This window comes from Scyliorhinus canicula, chromosome 2 (genome assembly GCF_902713615.1).
Source record: "Scyliorhinus canicula chromosome 2, sScyCan1.1, whole genome shotgun sequence".
NCBI classification, from domain to species: domain Eukaryota; kingdom Metazoa; phylum Chordata; class Chondrichthyes; order Carcharhiniformes; family Scyliorhinidae; genus Scyliorhinus; species Scyliorhinus canicula.
This window is the reverse complement of record NC_052147.1, coordinates 286,134,297-286,154,439: the sequence shown is the minus strand read 5'-3', so window position 1 is coordinate 286,154,439 and position 20,143 is coordinate 286,134,297. Positions and strand designations below refer to the sequence as shown.

Sequence of the window (20,143 nt, the reverse complement as noted above, 5' to 3'; positions counted from 1 at the left end):
ACAGAGAGCGGCCTGCTGCCACACAGAGAGCGGCCTGCTGCCACACAGAGAGCGGCCTGCTGCCACACAGAGAGCGGCCTGCTGCCACACAGAGAGCGGCCTGCTGCCACACAGAGAGCGGCCTGCTGCCACACAGAGAGCTGCTGCCACACAGAGAGCGGCCTGCTGCCACACAGAGAGCGGCCTGCTGCCACACAGAGAGCGGCCTGCTGCCTCACAGAGAGCGGCCTGCTGCCACACAGAGAGCTGCTGCCACACAGAGAGCGGCCTGCTGCCACACAGAGAGCGGCCTGCTGCCACACAGAGAGCTGCTGCCATACAGAGAGCGGCCTGCTGCCACACAGAGAGCTGCTGCCATACAGAGAGCGGCCTGCTCCCACACAGAGAGCGGCCTGCTGCCACACAGAGAGCGGCCTGCTGCCACACAGAGAGCGGCCTGCTGCCACACAGAGAGCGGCCTGCTACCACACAGAGAGCGGCCTGCTGCCACACAGAGAGCGGCCTGCTGCCACACAGAGAGCGGCCTGCTGCCACACAGAGAGCGGCCTGCTGCCTCACAGAGAGCTGCCTGCTGCCACACAGAGAGCGGCCTGCTGCCCCACAGAGAGCGGCCTGCTGCCACACAGAGAGCGGCCTGCTGCCACACAGAGAGCTGCTGCCACACAGAGAGCGGCCTGCTGCCCCACAGAGAGCGGCCTGCTGCCACACAGAGAGCTGCCTGCTGCCACACAGAGAGCGGCCTGCTGCCACACAGAGAGCGGCCTGCTGCCACACAGAGAGCGGCCTGCTGCCACACAGAGAGCGGCCTGCTGCCACACAGAGAGCGGCCTGCTGCCACACAGAGAGCGGCCTGCTGCCACACAGAGAGCGGCCTGCTACCACACAGAGAGCGGCCTGCTGCCACACAGAGAGCGGCCTGCTGCCACACAGAGAGCGGCCTGCTGCCACACAGAGAGCTGCCTGCTGCCACACAGAGAGCGGCCTGCTGCCACACAGAGAGCGGCCTGCTGCCACACAGAGAGCGGCCTCCTGCCACACAGAGAGCGGCCTGCTGCCACACAGAGAGCGGCCTGCTGCCACACAGAGAGCGGCCTGCTGCCACACAGAGAGCGGCCTGCTGCCACACAGAGAGCGGCCTGCTGCCACACAGAGAGCTGCTGCCACACAGAGAGCGGCCTGCTGCCACACAGAGAGCGGCCTGCTGCCACACAGAGAGTGGTCCACACACCGCGAAGGGTCCCCGACTCCACATAGAAAGCGATGAGAGATGCCACAGCGAGACCAATGCACGATTCCACACAGGGTACGCTGCGAGACTCCACAGAGGGAGTGACACAAGCCTCCACAGCGAACTCGTGGACAGCCTCCACGATTGAAGGAACGTAAGACTCCAGAGCGCAGTCCTTGCATTAACAAAACCATGAGGGTCTAGCAACCTCCTCTGAGCAACCAGCAGCAGACGATGGAAGTCTGCCACGCTCCAGTGAACAACAGAAAGACTCTGACAGTCTACCCAGCCCAAGTGAACAACAAGAAGCTACTGAGGCTCTACCCACTGTATGTGAGACAAGTGATGCTGGCATCCCACTTCCCATACCAGATGTGCAACGTGACAGACGTTGGCTAGAATGTGGCTAGAATGTACAGAGGCACTCGACAATAACAGTGAGACCACTGGTGACTCCGGTGACACCACGTTACTTCAATCCTCATCCGCTCGAGCCTCTCCACAAGCAAATAGAACATAGAACGATACAGCGCAGTACAGGCCCTTCGGCCCTCGATGTTGCACCGACATGGAAAACAAAAACTAAAGGCCATCTAACCTACACTATGCCCTTATCATCCATATGCTTATCCAATAAATTTTTTAATGCACTCAATGTTGGCGAGTTCACTATTGTTGCAGGTAGGGCATTCCACGTCCTCACCACTCTTTGTGTAAAAAACCCACCTCTGACCTCTGTCCTATATCTATTACCCCTCAATTTAAGGCTATGTCCCCTCGTGCTAGCCACCTCCATCCGCGGGATAAGGCTCTCGCTGTCCACCCTATCTAACCCTCTGATCATTTTGTATGCCTTTATTAAGTCACCTCTTAACCTTCTTCTCTCTAACGAAAACAACCTCAAGTCCATCAGCCTTTCCTCATAAGATTTTCCCTCCATACCAGGCAACATCCTGGTAAATCTCCTCTGCACCCGTTCCAAAGCTTCCACGTCCTTCCTATAATGAGGCGACCAGAACTGTACGCAATACTCCAAATGCGGCCGTACTAGAGTTTTGTACAACTGCAACATGACCTCATGGCTCCGGAACTCAATCCCTCTACCAATAAAGGCCAACACACCATAGGCCTTCTTCACAACCCTATCAACCTGGGTGGCAACTTTCAGGGATCTATGTACATGGACACCGAGATCCCTCTGCTCATCCACACTACCAAGAATTTTACCATTAGCCAAATATTCCGCATTCCTGTTATTCTTTCCAAAGTGAATCACCTCACACTTCTCCACATTAAACTCCATTTGCCACCTCTCAGCCCAGCTCTGCAGCTTATCTATGTCCCTCTGTAACCTGCAACATCCTTCCGCACTGTCTACAACTCCACCGACTTTAGTGTCGTCTGCAAATTTACTCACCCATCCTTCTGCGCCCTCCTCTAGGTCATTTATAAAAATGACAAACAGCAACGGCCCCAGAACAGATCCTTGTGGTACGCCACTCGTAACTGAACTCCATTCTGAACATTTCCCATCAACTACCACTCTCTGTCTTCTTTCAACTAGCCAATTTCTGATCCACATCTCTAAATCACCCTCAATCCCCAGCCTCCGTATTTTCTGCAATAGCCGACCGTGGGGAACCTTATCAAACGCTTTACTGAAATCCATATACACCACATCAACTGCTCTACCCTCGTCTACCTGTTCAGTCACCTTCTCAAAGAACTCGACAAGGTTTGTGAGGCATGACCTACCCTTCACAAAACCATGCTGACTATCCCTAATCATATTATTCCTATCTAGATGATTATAAATCGTATCTTTTATAATCCTCTCCAAGACTTTACCCACCACAGACGTTAGGCTCACCGGCCTATAGTTACCGGGGTTATCTCTACTCCACTTCTTGAACAAAGGGACCACATTTGCTATCCTCCAGTCCTCTGGCACTATTCCTGTAGCCAATGATGACCTAAAAATCAAAGCCAAAGGCTCAGCAATCTCTTCCCTGGCTTCCCAGAGAATACTAGGATAAATCCCATCCGGCCCCGGGGACTTATCTATTTTCACCTTGTCCAGAATTGCCAACACTTCTTCCCTACGCACCTCAATGCCATCTATTCTAATAGCCTGGGTCTCAGCATTCTCCTCCACAATATTATCTTTTTCTTGAGTGAATACTGACGAAAAGTATTCATTTAGTATCTTGCTTATCTCCTCAGCCTCCACACACAACTTCCCACCACTGTCCTTGACTGGCCCTACTCTTACCCTAGTCATTCTTTTATTCCTGACATACCTATAGAAAGCTTTTGAGTTTTCCTTGATCTTACCTGCCAAAGACTTCTCATGTCCCCTCCTTGCTCGTCTCAGCTCTCTCTTCAGATCCTTCCTCGCTTCCTTGTAACTATCAAGCGCCCCAACTGAAACTTCACGCCTCATCTTCACATAGGCCTCCTTCTTCCTCTTAACAAGAGATTCCACTTCTTTGGTAAACCACGGTTCCCTCGCTCGACCCCTTCCTCCCTGCCTGACTGGTACGTACTTATCAAGAACATGCAATAGCTGTTCCTTGAACAAGCTCCACATATCCAGTGTGCCCAACCCTTGCAGCCTACTTCTCCAACCAACACATCCTAAGTCATGTCTAATGGCATCATAATTGCCCTTCCCCCAGCTATAACTCTTGCCCTGCGGGGTATACTTATCCCTTTCCATCACTAACGTAAAGGTCACCGAATTGTGGTCACTGTTTCCAAAGTGCTCACCTACCTCCAGATCTAACACCTGGCCTGGTTCATTACCCAAAACCAAATCCAATGTGGCCTCGCCTCTTGTTGGCCTGTCAACATATTGTGTCAGGAAACCCTCCTGCACACATTGTACAAAGAATGACCCATCTAATGTACTCAAACTATATATTTTCCAGTCAATATTTGGACATGAATTCCTGAACATTTTGACTCCGGACGCGGAGCATCAAGAAGCCTCAGAAGATGCAAGTGAACCTGAAATGACACCGGACGGGAGAATCGACAAACCAAAGCCTATTCAAGTAAGCCGGACATGACTCCAGACGGGGTGCACCGTGAACTCAGTGACGGCACGCTCAAGGAAACAGCAGATGCCACAAAGGACGCTGACACGAGTAACTGTGTGAAGGACTCATATTATCCACAGGGTGTGGTCCTTGAACGCAGCGAACACAACAACAAAACCAACCAACACAACACAACCAATGAAAACCATATCAAAGACATAAAACACGAAGCGTACCAAAGGCAACAATGTCGACTACAGGCACGACAAAAACAACAGCGAAGGAACTACGACTGGCACAACATGGTACAACTCTGTAAATGAGGGACACTATTACTGCTCAGCTCAGTACAATGAGAAACCATGGCAGGATTATGCATCTTCCCAATTCACGTTTGCTACACTACCTACAGGCAACCCAGCTTTCAGGACAGATGCCATCCAGAATTGCTACCATGAGAATCGGAAAAAAATGAAACAGACTCCAAATCAGTCCATAAGGTGATTTGAACACTTGAACACCTCCTGATGACCAAACACCAGGACACTGACGGTGTTCACAAGGGAATGACAATGTCACCATTGACACTTCCATACCAGACCATATAAATTCATGAACTACTGGACTCATAACTTTTACTTTGTATTGTCTTATCCTTAAAGTCATTGAACTATTATTTGGTCTTGTATACTAATGTATAGTCATCACAGTTATCATTACTTGTACATAGCATCACTTAGTTACCTGATTTTGTTCAATTTATTTTAACACTGTACAGAAAATATGTTACACGAAAAAAGGGGGGTTGTGGTGATATGCATAACTGTAAATACACAAGGGGTTAACGTGAATCCACGTAGACTAGATAGACACTAGATGGAGCACCAGAGACATGACACACACAGTCAACTAATAGGTCAGTAAGATAGGACACGACCGATGGGCATTCAAGACACACACAGAGGTGACACTACCACAGGAGGGCATTACACCAACACATATATAAGGACACAGCACACATGATCTTCCTCTTTCCAGTGGAGACACTTGGTGAGTACAGACACAGGGTTGATTCAACAGCACACCCACCACGTGGATTGTAGCAGACTGGCTCGTCAGTCTGAGTAGCTATAGCAGGATTAACAGGAGATTTGAATCCAAGTAGGAGAATCGTTAATAGTTTAATAAACGTGTTAAAGCTATCTCCAAGTCTGGACCTTCCTTTTTCAGAGAGCACATCAAGGAAGCAGCTTATGCTACGTCAAGAGCATAACAAAACAATGGGGTCAGTGAAGAGGGAGCTTTACTCTGTATCTAACCCCGTGCTGCCCTGGGAGTGTTTGATGGGGACAGTGTAGAGAGAGCTTTACTCTGTATCTAACCCCGTGCTGTACCTGTCCTGGGAGTGTTTGATGGGGACAGTGCAGAGGGAGCTTGACTCTGTATCTAATCCCATGCTGTACCTGTCCTGGGAGTGTTTGAAGGGGATAGTGTAGAGGGAGCTTTACTCTGTATCTAACCCCGTGCTGTACCTGTCCTGGGAGTGTCTGATGGGGACAGTGTAGAGGGAGCTTTACTCTGTATCTAACCCCGTGCTGTACCTGTCCTGGGAGTGTTTGATGGGGACAGTGTAGAGGGAGCTTCACTCTGTATCTAACCCCGTGCTGTACCTGTCCTAGGATTGTTTGATGGGGACAGTGTAGAGGGAGCTTTACTCTGTATCTAGCCCCGTGCTGTACCTGTCCTGGGAGTGTTTGATGGGGACAGTATAGAGGGAGCTTTACTCTGTATCTAATCCCGTGCTCTACCTGTCCTGGGAGTGTTTGATGGGGACAGTGTAGAGGGAGCTTGACTCTGTATCTAACCCCGTGCTGTACCTGTCCTGGGAGTGTTTGATGGGGACAGTGTAGAAGGAGCTTTACTCTGTATCTAACCCCGTGCTGTACCTGTCCTGGGAGTGTTTTATGGGGACAGTGTAGAGGGAGCTTTACTCTGTATCTAACTCCGTGCTGTACCTGTCCTGGGAGTGTTTGATGGGGACAGTGTAGAGGGAGCTTGACTCTGTATCTAACCCCGTGCTGTACCTGTCCTGGGAGTGTTTGATGGGGACAGTGTAGAGGGAGCTTTACTCTGTATCTAACCCCGTGCTGTATCTGTCCTGGGAGTGTTTGATGGGGACAGTCACAGGTCTGTGTTCTTATATATTCCTCTTATATGATCCACTCCTCTTGTGTTGTGCTCTGTAATATGACATGTATCACCTCCCTGGCCCTCTCTGCCCCCACACCTGCACCGAACATCTGGGCAGTCTCGGCATTTGGAGTCTGAAACATCCAGCCCCATCCCTCCTGAGTTGAGAGTCTGTGTGAGGAGTATACGGAGTTACCTCAGTGGAGAGGTCTGGCCTTATGTTTGCCTCCTTCATGCAAGCAGTTTGCCTCCATCTAATCAGCACTTTCTCTTTCAAAGCCACGTGGTTGGTGGATCAGAAAGCCACACTGGGCAGACACTGGGTTCCCCAACCTCGAAACAGCTGCTACTTCTCAAATTCCACTGTGATAGTCAAACAATATTTGCAGCACTGCCCCATAGCCCCAACTTCACCCTCAAACAGGGAACAATGTCCAGGTGTCCTGGGACAAACAACTGGGAACAGAACGACTGAGAGATGATGAGTAAATTGAATAATAAACGACAGAAATGGAAACACATTTTCCTCCTCTTCGAATGGCATGAATGAATGGGTTGTAATGCTGGTCATTCAGGCCTGAGGCCTCATGTCAATGTTGGAATGCTCAATTACCAGGGAGGATTAAAATGACTATGATCGACAGACAGGATGGTGGGTCTGGACAGGACTCCTTACCCTCTCCCTATCCATCTACTGGACTAATGTCTCCCTCTGAGGAGATAAGAAAACAGAGTGAGGACAGTGAATCCATGCCAGTGCCAGCTCACAACATCCCCTGGGATAAACCGGCATCAGGAACAGGAGTAGGCCATTCAGCCCCTCGAGCCTGTCCCCCATTCAATGAGATCATGGCTGGTCCGTCACTTAACTCCATAAACCTGCCTTTGGCCCATATCTTTGCTGAACAAAAATCTACCCATCTCAGATTTGAAATTAGGGGCAGGTTTAGCACAGTGGGCTAAACAGCTGGCTTGTCCTTGCAGAACAAGGACAGCAGCGCGGGTTCAATTCCTGTACCAGCCTTCCCGGACAGGCGCCGGAATGTGGCGACTAGGGGCTTTCCACAGTAACTTCCCTGAAGCCTACTCGTGACAATAAGCGATTATTATTATTATTTTTAAACTGTTCCAGCTTCAACTGCTGTGTGTCGGAGAGTGCTACAAACCTCTACCACCCTTTGAGAGAAGAGGTTCATCTCTCCTGAACAATCTAGCTCTAATTTTTAGTCTATGTCTCCAACCAGTTGGAATAATTTATCTCAATCTACCCTGACTTTCTCTGTTAACATCTTGGCTGATGTGTAACTGAACCCTGTTTCCCTGCCTGGATTGCCGACTACGACAATAACCTATGGAACTGAAAATGAGATTTTCAATTGGCCCCGGGACAGACGGTCAGGGTTGCCTTTCGTGGGGCAAGTTCCTCATTCCCAACAGCCTTTGTTCATTAGTCAATGGCCTGCCGCCAAATCTGAGGTCACTGAAGAAACAGATTCCTTCTGAATCACTACATTGAATCCATCGCTAATTTTAAAAACCTCAATCAGATCGCTGTTCAATGTTCCAAATCATGGTATTGTGAACCAGGTCAATACAACCTGCTTGAGTAATCTAACCCGTTCAGCCCCTGTGCCTTTCAGTGTAAGATTACTGTTAGCAGCTTGGTCAGAAATCCCTGAGAGAGAAGACTTCTGTGAAAGTTCATCACTTGCGGTCCAGGTCGAAACAATTTTTTCCCCAGAGAGGGCTGAATATGTGTTGTAAGGATCCTCCTGTTAATCCCTGTGTGTCCATTGTTTGTTCTTTCATTTTTCCTTTTGTTTTGGCCTTTATCATTTTCGGCCATGGACAATTGATAGGATCTATGTCTTTAGGATAGACTTCACCTTTAATTAAAAAAAGAAATGGCAGCAGGATGTGCTATTCGGTCTGGCATCGGTGATGACTCATCTTGATGGACTTGGCTGGCAGCCAATCAGCTGTTTCAAATTGCCGGGGTTTAGCTGATAATAGATAGATAGATAGATGGAGAAATACAGCACAGAACAGGCCCTTCGGCCCACGATGTTGTGCCGAAGTTTTGTCCTAGGTTAATCATAGAATTTTGGACACGAAAGGGCAATTTACCATGGCCAATCCACCCAACCTGCACATCTTTGGACTGTGCTGATTGGTGGTGACCGTTCTGAAATATTCCTTCCTCTATGAGACTGTGTTTCCAGGGTTTAGTTTCGCTTTGGACTCAGAGGTGAAGGAGGAGCTTGTCTGATTCCCACTCCCTGAAAGGGGAAATCTCCCTCGGACCCCTGACTGGAGACTCTGCTTTCCCCTCAGCACAGCCGGAGAACATTATAGTGAGATCAGAAACCAAGTAAGGGTAACATTCTGGCTGAGAACTGGGTTTGAGGGAAGACAAGGGACATCTGAAAGAAACCCAAACAGGCCACAAGCTGAAACCACAGTCAGCTGTTCAAAAAACATTTTAAACTCTCGTGTGAAAAACTCTGTTCATATCTCAGAGTGGCTGTTGGTCATTAAGGTGGAATTAGAAAAGAATATGAATTACACAGGCCTGAGGCTGTGCTTTTCAAAGAACAAAGAACAAAGAAAAGTACAGCACAGGAACAGGCCCTTCAGCCCTCCAAGCCTGTGCCGACCATGCTGCCCGTCTAAACTAAAATCTTCTGCACTTCCTGGGTCCGTATCCCTCTATTCCCATCCTATTCATGTATTTATCAAGATGTCCCTTAAATGTCACTATCATCCCTGCTTCCACCACCTCCTCCGGCAGCGAGTTCCAGGCACCCACTACCCTCTGTGTAGTTTCAGTGAAGGGCCAGGGTGATAAAAGTTACAGTGACTCCCCCACAGGAAACCCTACAGCCTGGGAGTTCTAACTGAATGCCACTGCCAGAAGATCATTGTTGGCAATCCAACCGAAGGTGGCTTGGGAGGATAGCCTGCTGCAATGACTTCAACATCCAAAGCAATGACACTCATCTTCCGTCTCATATTAATCCTCTAAGTGTTTTTACCCATCTCCCCTTCTGCGGATGTGCATCCTGTGTGTGTTTGTGTAGAGGCTGGTTGTAGTTGGTTAGCTGGCCATTACTCTAAGTCATATCTCAATATTTGTCATAAATAAACATGTTGTGTTTCACTGACAAATCAGATGTGTGTATGTCATTACAGCAGGCAATGGCCAAAGATCTCAGAACCTTTATATGAAGTATTGGTTCATGCACTGTCAGAGGGTCAGTACTGAGGGAGTGCCGCACTGTCAGAGGGTCAGTACTGAGGGAGTGCCGCACTGTCAGAGGGTCAGTACTGAGGGAATGCTGCACTGTCAGAGGGTCAGTATTGAGGGGGTGTGGCACTGTCAGAGGGTCAGTACTGGGGGAGTGCTGCACTGTCAGAGGGTCAGTACTGAGGGAGTGCTGCACTGTCAGAGGGTCAGTACTGAGGGAGTGCTGCACTGTCAGAGGGTCAGTATTGAGGGGGTGTGGCACTGTCAGAGGGTCAGTACTGGGGGAGTGCTGCACTGTCATAGGGTCAGTACTGAGGGAGTGCTGCACTGTCAGAGGGTCAGTACTGAGGGAGAGCCACACTGTCAGAGGGTCAGTACTGAGGGAGTGCTGCACTGTCAGAGGGTCAGTACTGAGGGAGTGCTGCACTGTCAGAGGGTTAGTACTGAGGGAGTGCCGCACTGTCAGAGGGTCAGTACTGAGGGAGTGCTGCACTGTCAGAGGGTCAGTACTGAGGCAGTACTGCGCTGTCAGAGGGTCAGTACTGAGGGAGTGCCGCACTGTCAGAGGGTCAGTGCTGAGGGAGTGCTGCAGTGTCAGATGGTCAGTGCTGAGGGAGTGCTACACTGTCAGAGGGTCAGTGCTGAGGGAGTGCTGCACTGTCGGATGGTGAGTACTGAGGGAGTGCTGCACTATCAGTGGGTCAGTGCTGAGGGCGTGCTGCACTGTCGGATGGTCAGTACTGAGGGAGTGCTGCACTGTTAGAGGGTCAGTACTGAGGGAGTGCTGCACTGTCAGAGGGTCAGTACTGAGGGAGCGCCGCACTGTCAGAGGGTCAGTACTGAGGGAGTGGCGCACTGTCAGAGGGTCAGTACTGAGGGAGCGCCGCACTGTCAGAGGGTCAGTACTGAGGGAGTGCTGCAGTGTCAGAGGGTCAGTACTGAGGGAGCGCTACACTGTCAGAGGGTCAGTACTGAGGGAGCGGTGCACTGTCAGAGGGTTAGTACTGAGGGAGCGCCGCACTGTCAGAGGGTCAGTACTGAGGGAGTGCTGCAGTGTCAGAGGGTCAGTACTGAGGGAGCGCTGCACTGTCAGAGGGTCAGTACTGAGGGAGCGCTGCACTGTCAGAGGGTTAGTACTGAGGGAGCGCTGCACTGTCAGAGGGTCAGTACTGAGGGGGCACTGCACTGTCAGAAGGTCAGTACTGAGGGAGTGCCGCACTGTCAGAGGGTCAGTACTGAGGGAGTGCTGCACTGTCAGAGGGTCAGTACTGAGGGAGTGCTGCACTATGAGAGGGTCAGTACTGAAGGAGTGCTACACTGTCAGAGGGTCAGTACTGAGGGAGTGCCGCACTGTCAGAGGGTCAGTACTGAGGGAGCGCTGCACTGTCAGAGGGTCAGTACTGAGGGAGTGCTGCACTATCAGAGGGTCAGTACTGAAGGAGTGCTACACTGTCAGAGGGTCAGTACTGAGGGAGTGCCGCACTGTCAGAGGGTCAGTATTGAGGGGGTGTGGCACTGTCAGAGGGCCAGTACTGAGGGAGTGCTGCACTGTCAGAGGGTCAGTACTGAGGGAGTGCTGCACTGTCAGAGGGTCAGTACTGAGGGAGTGCTGCACTGTCAGAGGGTCAGTACTGAGGGAGTGCTGCACTGTCAGAGGGTCAGTACTGAGGGAGTGCTGCACTGTCAGAGGGTCAGTACTGAGGGAGTGCTGCCCTGTCAGAGGGTCAGTACTGAGGGAGTGCTGCACTGTCAGAGGGTCAGTACTGAGGGAGTGCTGCACTGTCAGAGGGTCAGTACTGAGGGAGTGCCGCACTGTCAGAGGGTCAGTACTGAGGGAGTGCCGCACTGTCAGAGGGTCAGTACTGAGGGAGTGCTGCACTGTCAGAGGGTCAGTACTGAGGGAGTGCTGCACTGTCAGAGGGTCAGTACTGAGGGAGTCCTGCACTGTCACAGGGTCAGTACTGAGGGAGTGCTGCACTGTCAGAGGGTCAGTACTGAGGGAGTGCTGCACTGTCAGAGGGTCAGTACTGAGGGAGTGCCGCACTGTCAGAGGGTCAGTACTGAGGGAGTGCCGCACTGTCAGAGGGTCAGTGCTGAGGGAGTGCTGCACTGTCAGAGGGTCAGTACTGAGGGAGTGCTGCACTGTCAGAGGGTCAGTACTGAGGGAGTGCTGCACTGTCAGAGGGTCAGTACTGAGGGAGTGCCGCACTGTCAGAGGGTCAGTGCTGAGGGAGTGCTGCACTGTCAGAGGGTCAGTACTGAGGGAGTGCTGCACTGTCAGAGGGTCAGTACTGAGGGAGTGCTGCACTGTCAGAGGGTCAGTACTGAGGGAGTGCTGCACTGTCAGAGGGTCAGTACTGAGGGAGTGTCGCACTGTCATAGGGTCAGTACTGAGGGAGTGCCGCACTGTCAGAGGGTCAGTACTGAGGGAGTGCTGCATTGTCAGAGGGTCAGTACTGAGGGAGTGCTGCATTGTCAGAGGGTCAGTACTGAGGGAGTGCTGCACTGTCAGAGGGTCAGTATGAGGAGGGTGCATGAGTTTCTTTCCGGTATTATGGAGAATATGTATCCCAATAATATTAAAGCTCATTATGTAGTCTTCATCAAATTGCTACTTGTATGATTCTGGTGATTCATGTCGATTTCTGTGTCTCCAACATTGCGACGCTGACAAAAACCCAAATGTAATTGATGAATTGTGAAATGCTTTGGCACGTCCTGAGATTGGGAAAGGCGCGATATAAATCCAGGCTCGCTCCTCTTCTTTGTCCTTCCTGTCAATCCTTATTCGTCATTGAACCAAATCAGAACAGCTGCTTGGTGCATGTCCTTTTTCCACAACTGCCTCCCATCAAATCAGGCAGAGGTATTGCTGCGAGGAGGTCATTTGGCCCATCGAGTCCGTGCCAGCTCTTTGGTAGATCAATGCAGTTAGTCCCACTCCTCTGCCCTTCCCCTAATCACTGGCCATTCTCCGCATCCTTCTCATATTTATACAATTCCTTTCTTTTTATAAATGTTTTTATTGGGTTTTTGAACAAGGTATAATTACCATTATGTGCACAGAATAAGAAACATGTGTCTATATATATACACATATTTAGAAGAGAAGAGCGCACCCCAACATAGAATACAATAAAATATGAAATAGACTAACTGGTGGGGGGGGGGGGGGGGGGGGGGGCAGGGGTGGCAGGGACTGGAGGGGCAAATATACATTTGGGTGCCGGGGAGATAACCACTGTGTGCGACACCTGGCCGGGTCGCTTGCCGCTGTCGCCCGCCTCTCCCGGACGGTTCTCGCCGCCGTCCCCCGCTCGCCTCCGCATCTCCTCCCGTCCTCCATCCCCAACCTCCTCGTTCCCCGCTCCTGGAGATGTCATGCACGTTTTGGCACCCCGTGCCTCCCTTCCGGCTCCCGTTTCCCTGCCCCCCCCCGCCCCATCCCGCTGCTTCTCCTCTCCTGTCCCCCCTCCCTACACGGTTCGCCCCTCCCTCCTCAAGTTCAGCTGTCCCCCCCGTGGTTCGCCTTTTTAAAGGTTATTATTGAATCTGATTCCTGTGTCCATTCAGGCAGAACCTTCCAGAATGCAACCACTTGTTATGTCAAAAAACAATTTACACCTGTCAATGAATCACAGAATTGTTAAAGCGCAGGAAGAAGCCACTCTGCCAGCCATATCTGTACTAGCCCCCTGAATGAGCAATGCACCAATTCACCCACCTCCTACCCGTAACTCCACTAATTCTTCATTTTCAGATAACTCTCATTCCCTTCCAAATATCTCAATTGAACCTGCCTCCACCACACTCACAGACAGTAAACCCCAGATCCTACCCACTCGCTGTGTGAACCTGCCTCCACCACACTCACAGACAGTAAACCCCAGATCCTACCCACTCGCTGTGTGAATCTGCCTCCACCACACTCACAGACAGTACATTCCAGATCCTAACCACTCGCTGTGTGAATCTGCCTCCACCACACTCACAGACAGTAAACCCCAGATCCTACCCACTCGCTGTGTGAATTTGTCTCCACCACACTCACAGACAGTAAACCCCAGATCCTAACCACTCGCTGTGTGAATCTGCCTCCACCACACTCTCAGACAGTACAGTCCAGATCCTAACCACTCGCTGTGTGAATCTGTCTCCACCACACTCTCAGACAGTACAGTCCAGATCCTAACCACTCACTTTTTGCTTTTTTTTTGCCAATTACCGTAAATCTGTTTATTGAACTTTCACTCATTGAAAATAGTTTATTTGCATTTGTCTAAACCCTCATGATTAAATGCCCCCTAACCTTCTCTGCTCGAGCCTCTCCAGATTCCCTGAAGTCCTTCCCTTCCGCGGAACATTGTAGTAAATCTCCCTCTGCCCCCTCTCCAAGGCCTGCGCGTCCTTCCCAAAGTGGGGAGCCCAAAATTGGACACAATGCTGCAGCTGGGGGTGAACTGGTGCTTTCTATAGGTTCTGCCACCTTTGATGATTCACGCCCAGCTCTCTCTGTTCCTCCGCCCTCTTTCAAATGACTCCATTTAGTTTATATTGTCGCCGCTCAATCTTCTGACCAAAATAAATCAGTTCACACCTTTCTCGATTAAACTTCACCTGCCACCTGCCTGCCTGTGCCCTCGAGGGTCAAGTTTGTCAATACCTTCCTCATTTCAAATTTACCACATGCCACATTTTGTGTCTTTGCCTGGCGTGGCCAAGTCCAAGGAGGTCATTTCAATAGCCCCAAAATGGGTGGCTTTGAGTGAATTTCAAGGTTAATAAGTTAAAATTGAAAGCAGGAATCCAACCCGCACATTCCATTATAATGACGAGCAGGGAACCAATCTTCCCTCAGGAAGCTTATCCCCTTTTCCGGAGCATCTTCATTTTAGTGGTCTGTTTATTTTTGACCACATTCTGACTGGGAACCCCCAACGTGAGGAACCCAGCAGGTCAGCCATGCTGGAACCTTGAGATGTTACCTCCTTTCCCACCTCCCTCTCCACCTCCCGCTCCCCCTCCATGATGCGGCATGGGCTGACTTTGACCGGACCAGCTTGTCACCGTACCTTGCCCGAGTGCTGCTGAGTGGAGGAAGATGTCAGCTGGATTGTGAGGTTTCAGGCCCAGTGCAGAGAGAGGCGTCTTCGCCAGTCCTGGTGGAGAGCGGACAGCTGCAATGAAACAAGAGGCGTTAAAGCTCAGAGAGGGCGGCAGGGAAAAGAGCCGACTTGAAGCGTTTAACGGGAGGGGCTGTGTTTTCACACTGGGAGTGGCAGGTTCGAAGGCCGAGGAGCTGGGGGCGTTCTGTGGCGGGGTGAGTCGGCATGCAGAATGCCTGAGCAGTTAATGTCCCAACGAGGGGGTCCTTGCTGCTACGTTTTTGCCAGTTTTGTTCCTGACAAGTGTGGCTCTTCTATTTGTTTCTGGGATGTGGGCGTCGCTGGCTGGGTCAGTATTTATTGCCCATTCCTGAGGGAAGTTAATTGTCAATCACATTGCTGTGGATCTGGAGTCACATGTAGGCCAGACAGGGTAAGGACGGCAGATTTCCTTCCCTAAAGGACAGGTGGGTTTTTTCGACAATAGACAATGGTTTCATCATTCAAGATTTTTATTGGATTCAACCTTCAGCATTTCTCATGTTGAAATTGGAGCCCAGATTACAGAGCATTGCCCTGGATTGCTAGTGACAATATCACTTCCGCCCCAGTTGGTCTCGATGTTGAGAAAATTCTGCCCCTGGGCCCAGTCTGCTGGGCCTTGCAGAGTGGCATAGTGGTTAGCACTGCTGCCTCATAGCGCCAGGGACCCGGGTACAATCCGACCCCGGGGGACTAGCTGTGTGGAGTCTGCACGTTCTCCCGCGTCGCGTGGGTTTACTCCAGGTGCTCTGGTGACCTCCACAGCCCAGATATGTGCAGGTTAGTTTGGGTTACGGGGTTAGGGCGAGGGAATGGGCCTAGGTAGGGTGCTCTTTCAGAGGGTCAGTGCAGACTCAATGGGCCAAATGAAAATGAAATGAAATGAAAATGAAATGAAAATCGCTTCTCTCAGCTTTGTTCCCCAATTACCAATTCCCCCCTCCCTGGCAACTATGAGGCTGAAGACCTCCCATTTCTACCTCTGAAACATTTGTTACTTCTAAACATGACTATTCAAGGGGTGCAAGAGAAGTGAGACTGGGGGTAAATGTGCTAAGATACAGGGACAGAGTCTGCTGGGACACAGGGACAGAGTCTGCTGGGACACAGTCTGCTGGGACACAGGGACACAGTCTGCTGGGACACAGGGACACAGTCTGCTGGGACACAGGGACACAGTCTGCTGGGACACAGGGACACAGTCTGATAGGACACAGGAACACAGTCTGCTGGGACACAGGGACACAGTCTGCTGGGACACAGTCTGCTGGGACACAGTCTGCTGGTACAGTCTGCTGGGACACAGGGACACAGTCTGCTGGGACACAGGGACACAGTCTGCTGGGACACAGGAACACAGTCTGATAGGACACAGGAACACAGTCTGCTGGGACACAGGGACACAGTCTGCTGGGACACAGGAACACAGTCTGCTGGGACACAGGAACACAGTCTGCTGGGACACAGGGACACAGTCTGCTGGGACACAGTCTGCTGGGACACAGGAACACAGTCTGCTGGGACACAGGAACACAGTCTGCTGGGACACAGGGACACAGTCTGCTGGGACACAGGGACACAGTCTGCTGGGACACAGGGACACAGTCTGCTGGGACACAGGAACACAGTCTGCTGGGACACAGGAACACAGTCTGCTGGGACACAGGGACACAGTCTGCTGGGACACAGGAACACAGTCTGCTGGGACACAGGAACACAGTCTGCTGGGACACAGGGACAGAGTCTGCTGGGACACAGTCTGCTGGTACAGTCTGCTGGGACACAGTCTGCTGGGACACAGTCTGCTGGGACACAGTCTGCTGGTACAGTCTGCTGGGACACAGTCTGCTGGTACAGTCTGCTGGGACACAGGGACAGAGTCTGCTGGGACACAGTCTGCTGGGACACAGTCTGCTTGGACACAATCTGCTGGGACACAGTCTGCTGGGACACAAGGACACAGTCTGCTGGGACACAGGGACACAGTCTGCATGGACACAGTCCGCTGGCAAAAGCCCACTGAGACGCAATCTGCTGTGACAGGGTCTGCTGGAAAGAGTCATCTGGGATTCAGTCCACTGGCAGTGGGATTAGTTTGGGATTGAAACAGGGCTATGGGGAGAGGGCGGGGCAGTGGGATTAGTTTGGGGATTCATACAGGGCTATGGGGAGAGAGCGGGGCAGTGGGATTAGTTTGGGGATTCATATAGGGCTATGGGGAGAGAGTGGGGCAGTGGGATTAGTTTGGGGATTGATACAGGGCTATGGGGAGAGAGCGGGGCAGTGGGATTAGTTTGGGGATTGATACAGGGCTATGGGGAGAGAGTGGGGCAGTGGGATTAGTTTGGGGATTGATACAGGGCTATGGGGAGAGAGTGGGGCAGTGAGATTAGATTGGGGATTGGTACAGAGCTATTGGTTGAGAGTGGGACAGTGGGATTAGTTTGGGGATTGATACAGGGCTATGGGGAGAGAGTGGGGCAGTGGGATTAGTTTGGTGATTGATACAGGGCTATGGGGAGAGAGTGAGGCAGTGGGATTAGTTTGGGGATTGATACAGGGCTATGGGGAGAGAGTGGGGCAGTGAGATTAGATTGGGGATTGGTACAGAGCTATGGGTTGAGAGTGGGACAGTGGGATTAGTTTGGGGATTGATACAGGGCTATGGGGAGGGAGCGGGAGTGGGATTAGTTTGGGATTGATACAGGGCTATGGGGAGGGAGTGGGAGTGGGATTACTTTGGGATTGATACAGGGCTATGGGGAGAGAGCGGGGCAGTGGGATTAGTTTGGGGATTGATACAGAGCTATTGGGAGAGAACGGGGCAGTGGGATTAGTTTGGGATTCATTTGATTTGATTTGATTTGATTTATTATTGTCACATGTATTAGTATACAGTGAAAAGTATTGTTTCCTGCACGCTGTACAAACAATGCATACCGTACATAGGGAAGGAAGGAGAGACTGCAGAATATAATGTTACAGTTATAGCAAGGTGTAGAGAAAAGATCAATTTAATACGAGGTAGATCCATTCAAAAGTCTGATGGCAGTAGGGAAGAAGCTGTTCTTGAGTCGGTTGGTACGTGACCTCAAACTTTGGTATCTATTTCCTGACGGAAGAAGGTGGGAGAGAGTATGTCCCGGGGTGCGTGGGGTCCCTAATTATGCTGGCTGCCTTTCTGAGGCAGCGGGAATTATAGAGTCAATGGATGGGAGGCTGGTTTGCGTGATGGACTGGGCTACATTCACAACCTTTTGTAGTTTCCTGCGGTCTTGGGCAGAGCAGGCTCCATACCAAGCTGTGATACAACCAGAAAGAATGCTTTCTATGGGGCATCTGTAGAAGTTGGTCAGGGTCGTAGCTGACATGCCAAATTTCCTCAGTCTTCTGAGAAAGTAGAGTCGTTGGTGGGCTTTCTTAACTATAGTGTCAGCATGGGGGGACCAGGACAGGACAGATTAGTTTGGGCATTATACAGGGCTATGGAGAGAGAGTGGGGCAGTGGGATTAGTTTGCACAAAGAACAAAGAACAAAGAAAATTACAGCACAGGAACACGCCCTTCGACCCTCCCAGCCTGCGCCGATCCAGATCCTTTATCTAAACCTGTCTCCTATTTTCCAAGGTCTACTTCCCTCTGTTCCCCGCCCGTTCACATACCTGTCTAGATGCCTCTTAAATGATGCTATCGTGCCCGCCTCTACCACCTCAGCTGGTAAAGCGTTCCAGGCACACAACACCCTCTGCGTGAAAAACTTTCCACGCACATCTCCCTTAAACATTCCCCCTCTGGGGGATTGATACAGGGCTATGGGGAGAGGGTGGGGCAGTGGGATTAGTTTGGGGTTGATACAGGGCTATGGGGAGAGAGTGGGGCAGTGCAATCAGTTCGGGGATTGATACAGGGCTATGGGGAGAGAGTGGGGCAGTGGGATTAGTTTGGGATTGATACAGGGCTATGGGGAGAGAGTGGGGCAATGGGATTAGTTTGGGATTGATACAGGGCTATGGGGAGAGAGTGGGGCAGTGCAATCAGTTCGGGGATTGATACAGGGCTATGGGGAGAGAGTGGCGCAGTGGGATTAGTTTGGGGATTGATACAGGGCTATAGGGAGAGAGTGGGGCAGTGGGATTAGTTTGGGGATTGATACAGGGCTATGGGAAGAGAGTGGGGCAGTGGGATTAGTTTGGGGATTGATACAGGGCTATGGGAAGAGAGTGGGACAGTGGGATTAGTTTGGGGATTGACACAGGGCTATGGGGAGTGAGCGGGGCAGTGGGATTAGTTTGGGATTGATACAGGGCTATGGGGAGAGAGTGGGGCAGTGGGATTGGTTTGGGATTGATACAGGGCTATGGGAAGAGAGTGGGGCAGTGGGATTAGTTTGGGATTGATACAGGGCTATGGAGAGAGAGTAGGGCAGTGGGATTAGTTTGGGTTGATGCAGGGCTATGGGGAGAGAGTGGGGCAGTGGGATTAGTTGGGGTTGATACAGGGCTATGGGGAGGGAGTGGGGCTGTGCAATCAGTTCGGGGATTGATACAGGGCTATGGGGAGAGAGTGGGGCAGTGGGATTATTTTTGGGATTGATACAGGGCTATAGGGAGAGAGTGGGGCAGTGGGATTAGTTTGGTGATTGATACAGTGCTATGGGAAGAGAGTGGGGCAGTGGGATTAGTTTGAGGATTGATACAGGGCTATGGGGAGAGGGTGGGGCAGTGGGATAAGTTTGGTATTGATACAGGGCTATGGGGAGAGAGTGGGGCAGTGGGATTAGTCTGGGGATTGATACAGGGCTATGGGGACAGAGCGGGGCAGTGGGATTAGTTTCGGATTGATACAGGACTATGGAGAGAGAGTGGGGCAATGGGATTAGTCTGGGGATTGATACAGGGCTATGGGGACAGGGCGGGGCAGTGGAATTAGTTTGGGATTGATACAGGGCTATGGAGAGAGAGTAGGGCAGTGGGATTAGTTTGGGGATTGATACAGGGCTATGGGGAGAGAGCGGGGCAGTGGGATTAGTTTGGGGATTGATACAGGGCTATGGGGATAGAGCGGGGCAGTAGGATTAGTTTGGGGATTGATACAGGGCTATGCGGAGAGAGCGGGGCAGTGGGATTAGTTTGGGGATTCATACAGGGCTGTGGGAAGAGAGCGGGGCAGTGGGATTAGTTTGGGGATTCATACAGGGCTATGGGGAGAGAGCGGGACAGTGGGATTAGTTTGGGGATTGATATAGGGCTATGGGGAGAGAGTGGGGCAGGGGGATTAGTTTGAGGATTGA

The 20,143-nt window shown here is 51.2% G+C and overlaps 1 protein-coding gene across 1 annotated transcript in view; it reads right to left on the bottom strand.

Annotated features, from left to right (window-relative positions):
- tns1b (tensin 1b) overlaps positions 1–20,143 on the bottom strand; it is a 299,976-nt gene that overhangs the window by 62,699 nt on the left and 217,134 nt on the right. The window contains exon 17 of the mRNA XM_038790323.1: positions 14,779–14,883. Within this exon, the coding sequence (XP_038646251.1) occupies positions 14,779–14,883 (105 nt within the window). The remainder of the gene's footprint in view (positions 1–14,778; positions 14,884–20,143) is intronic.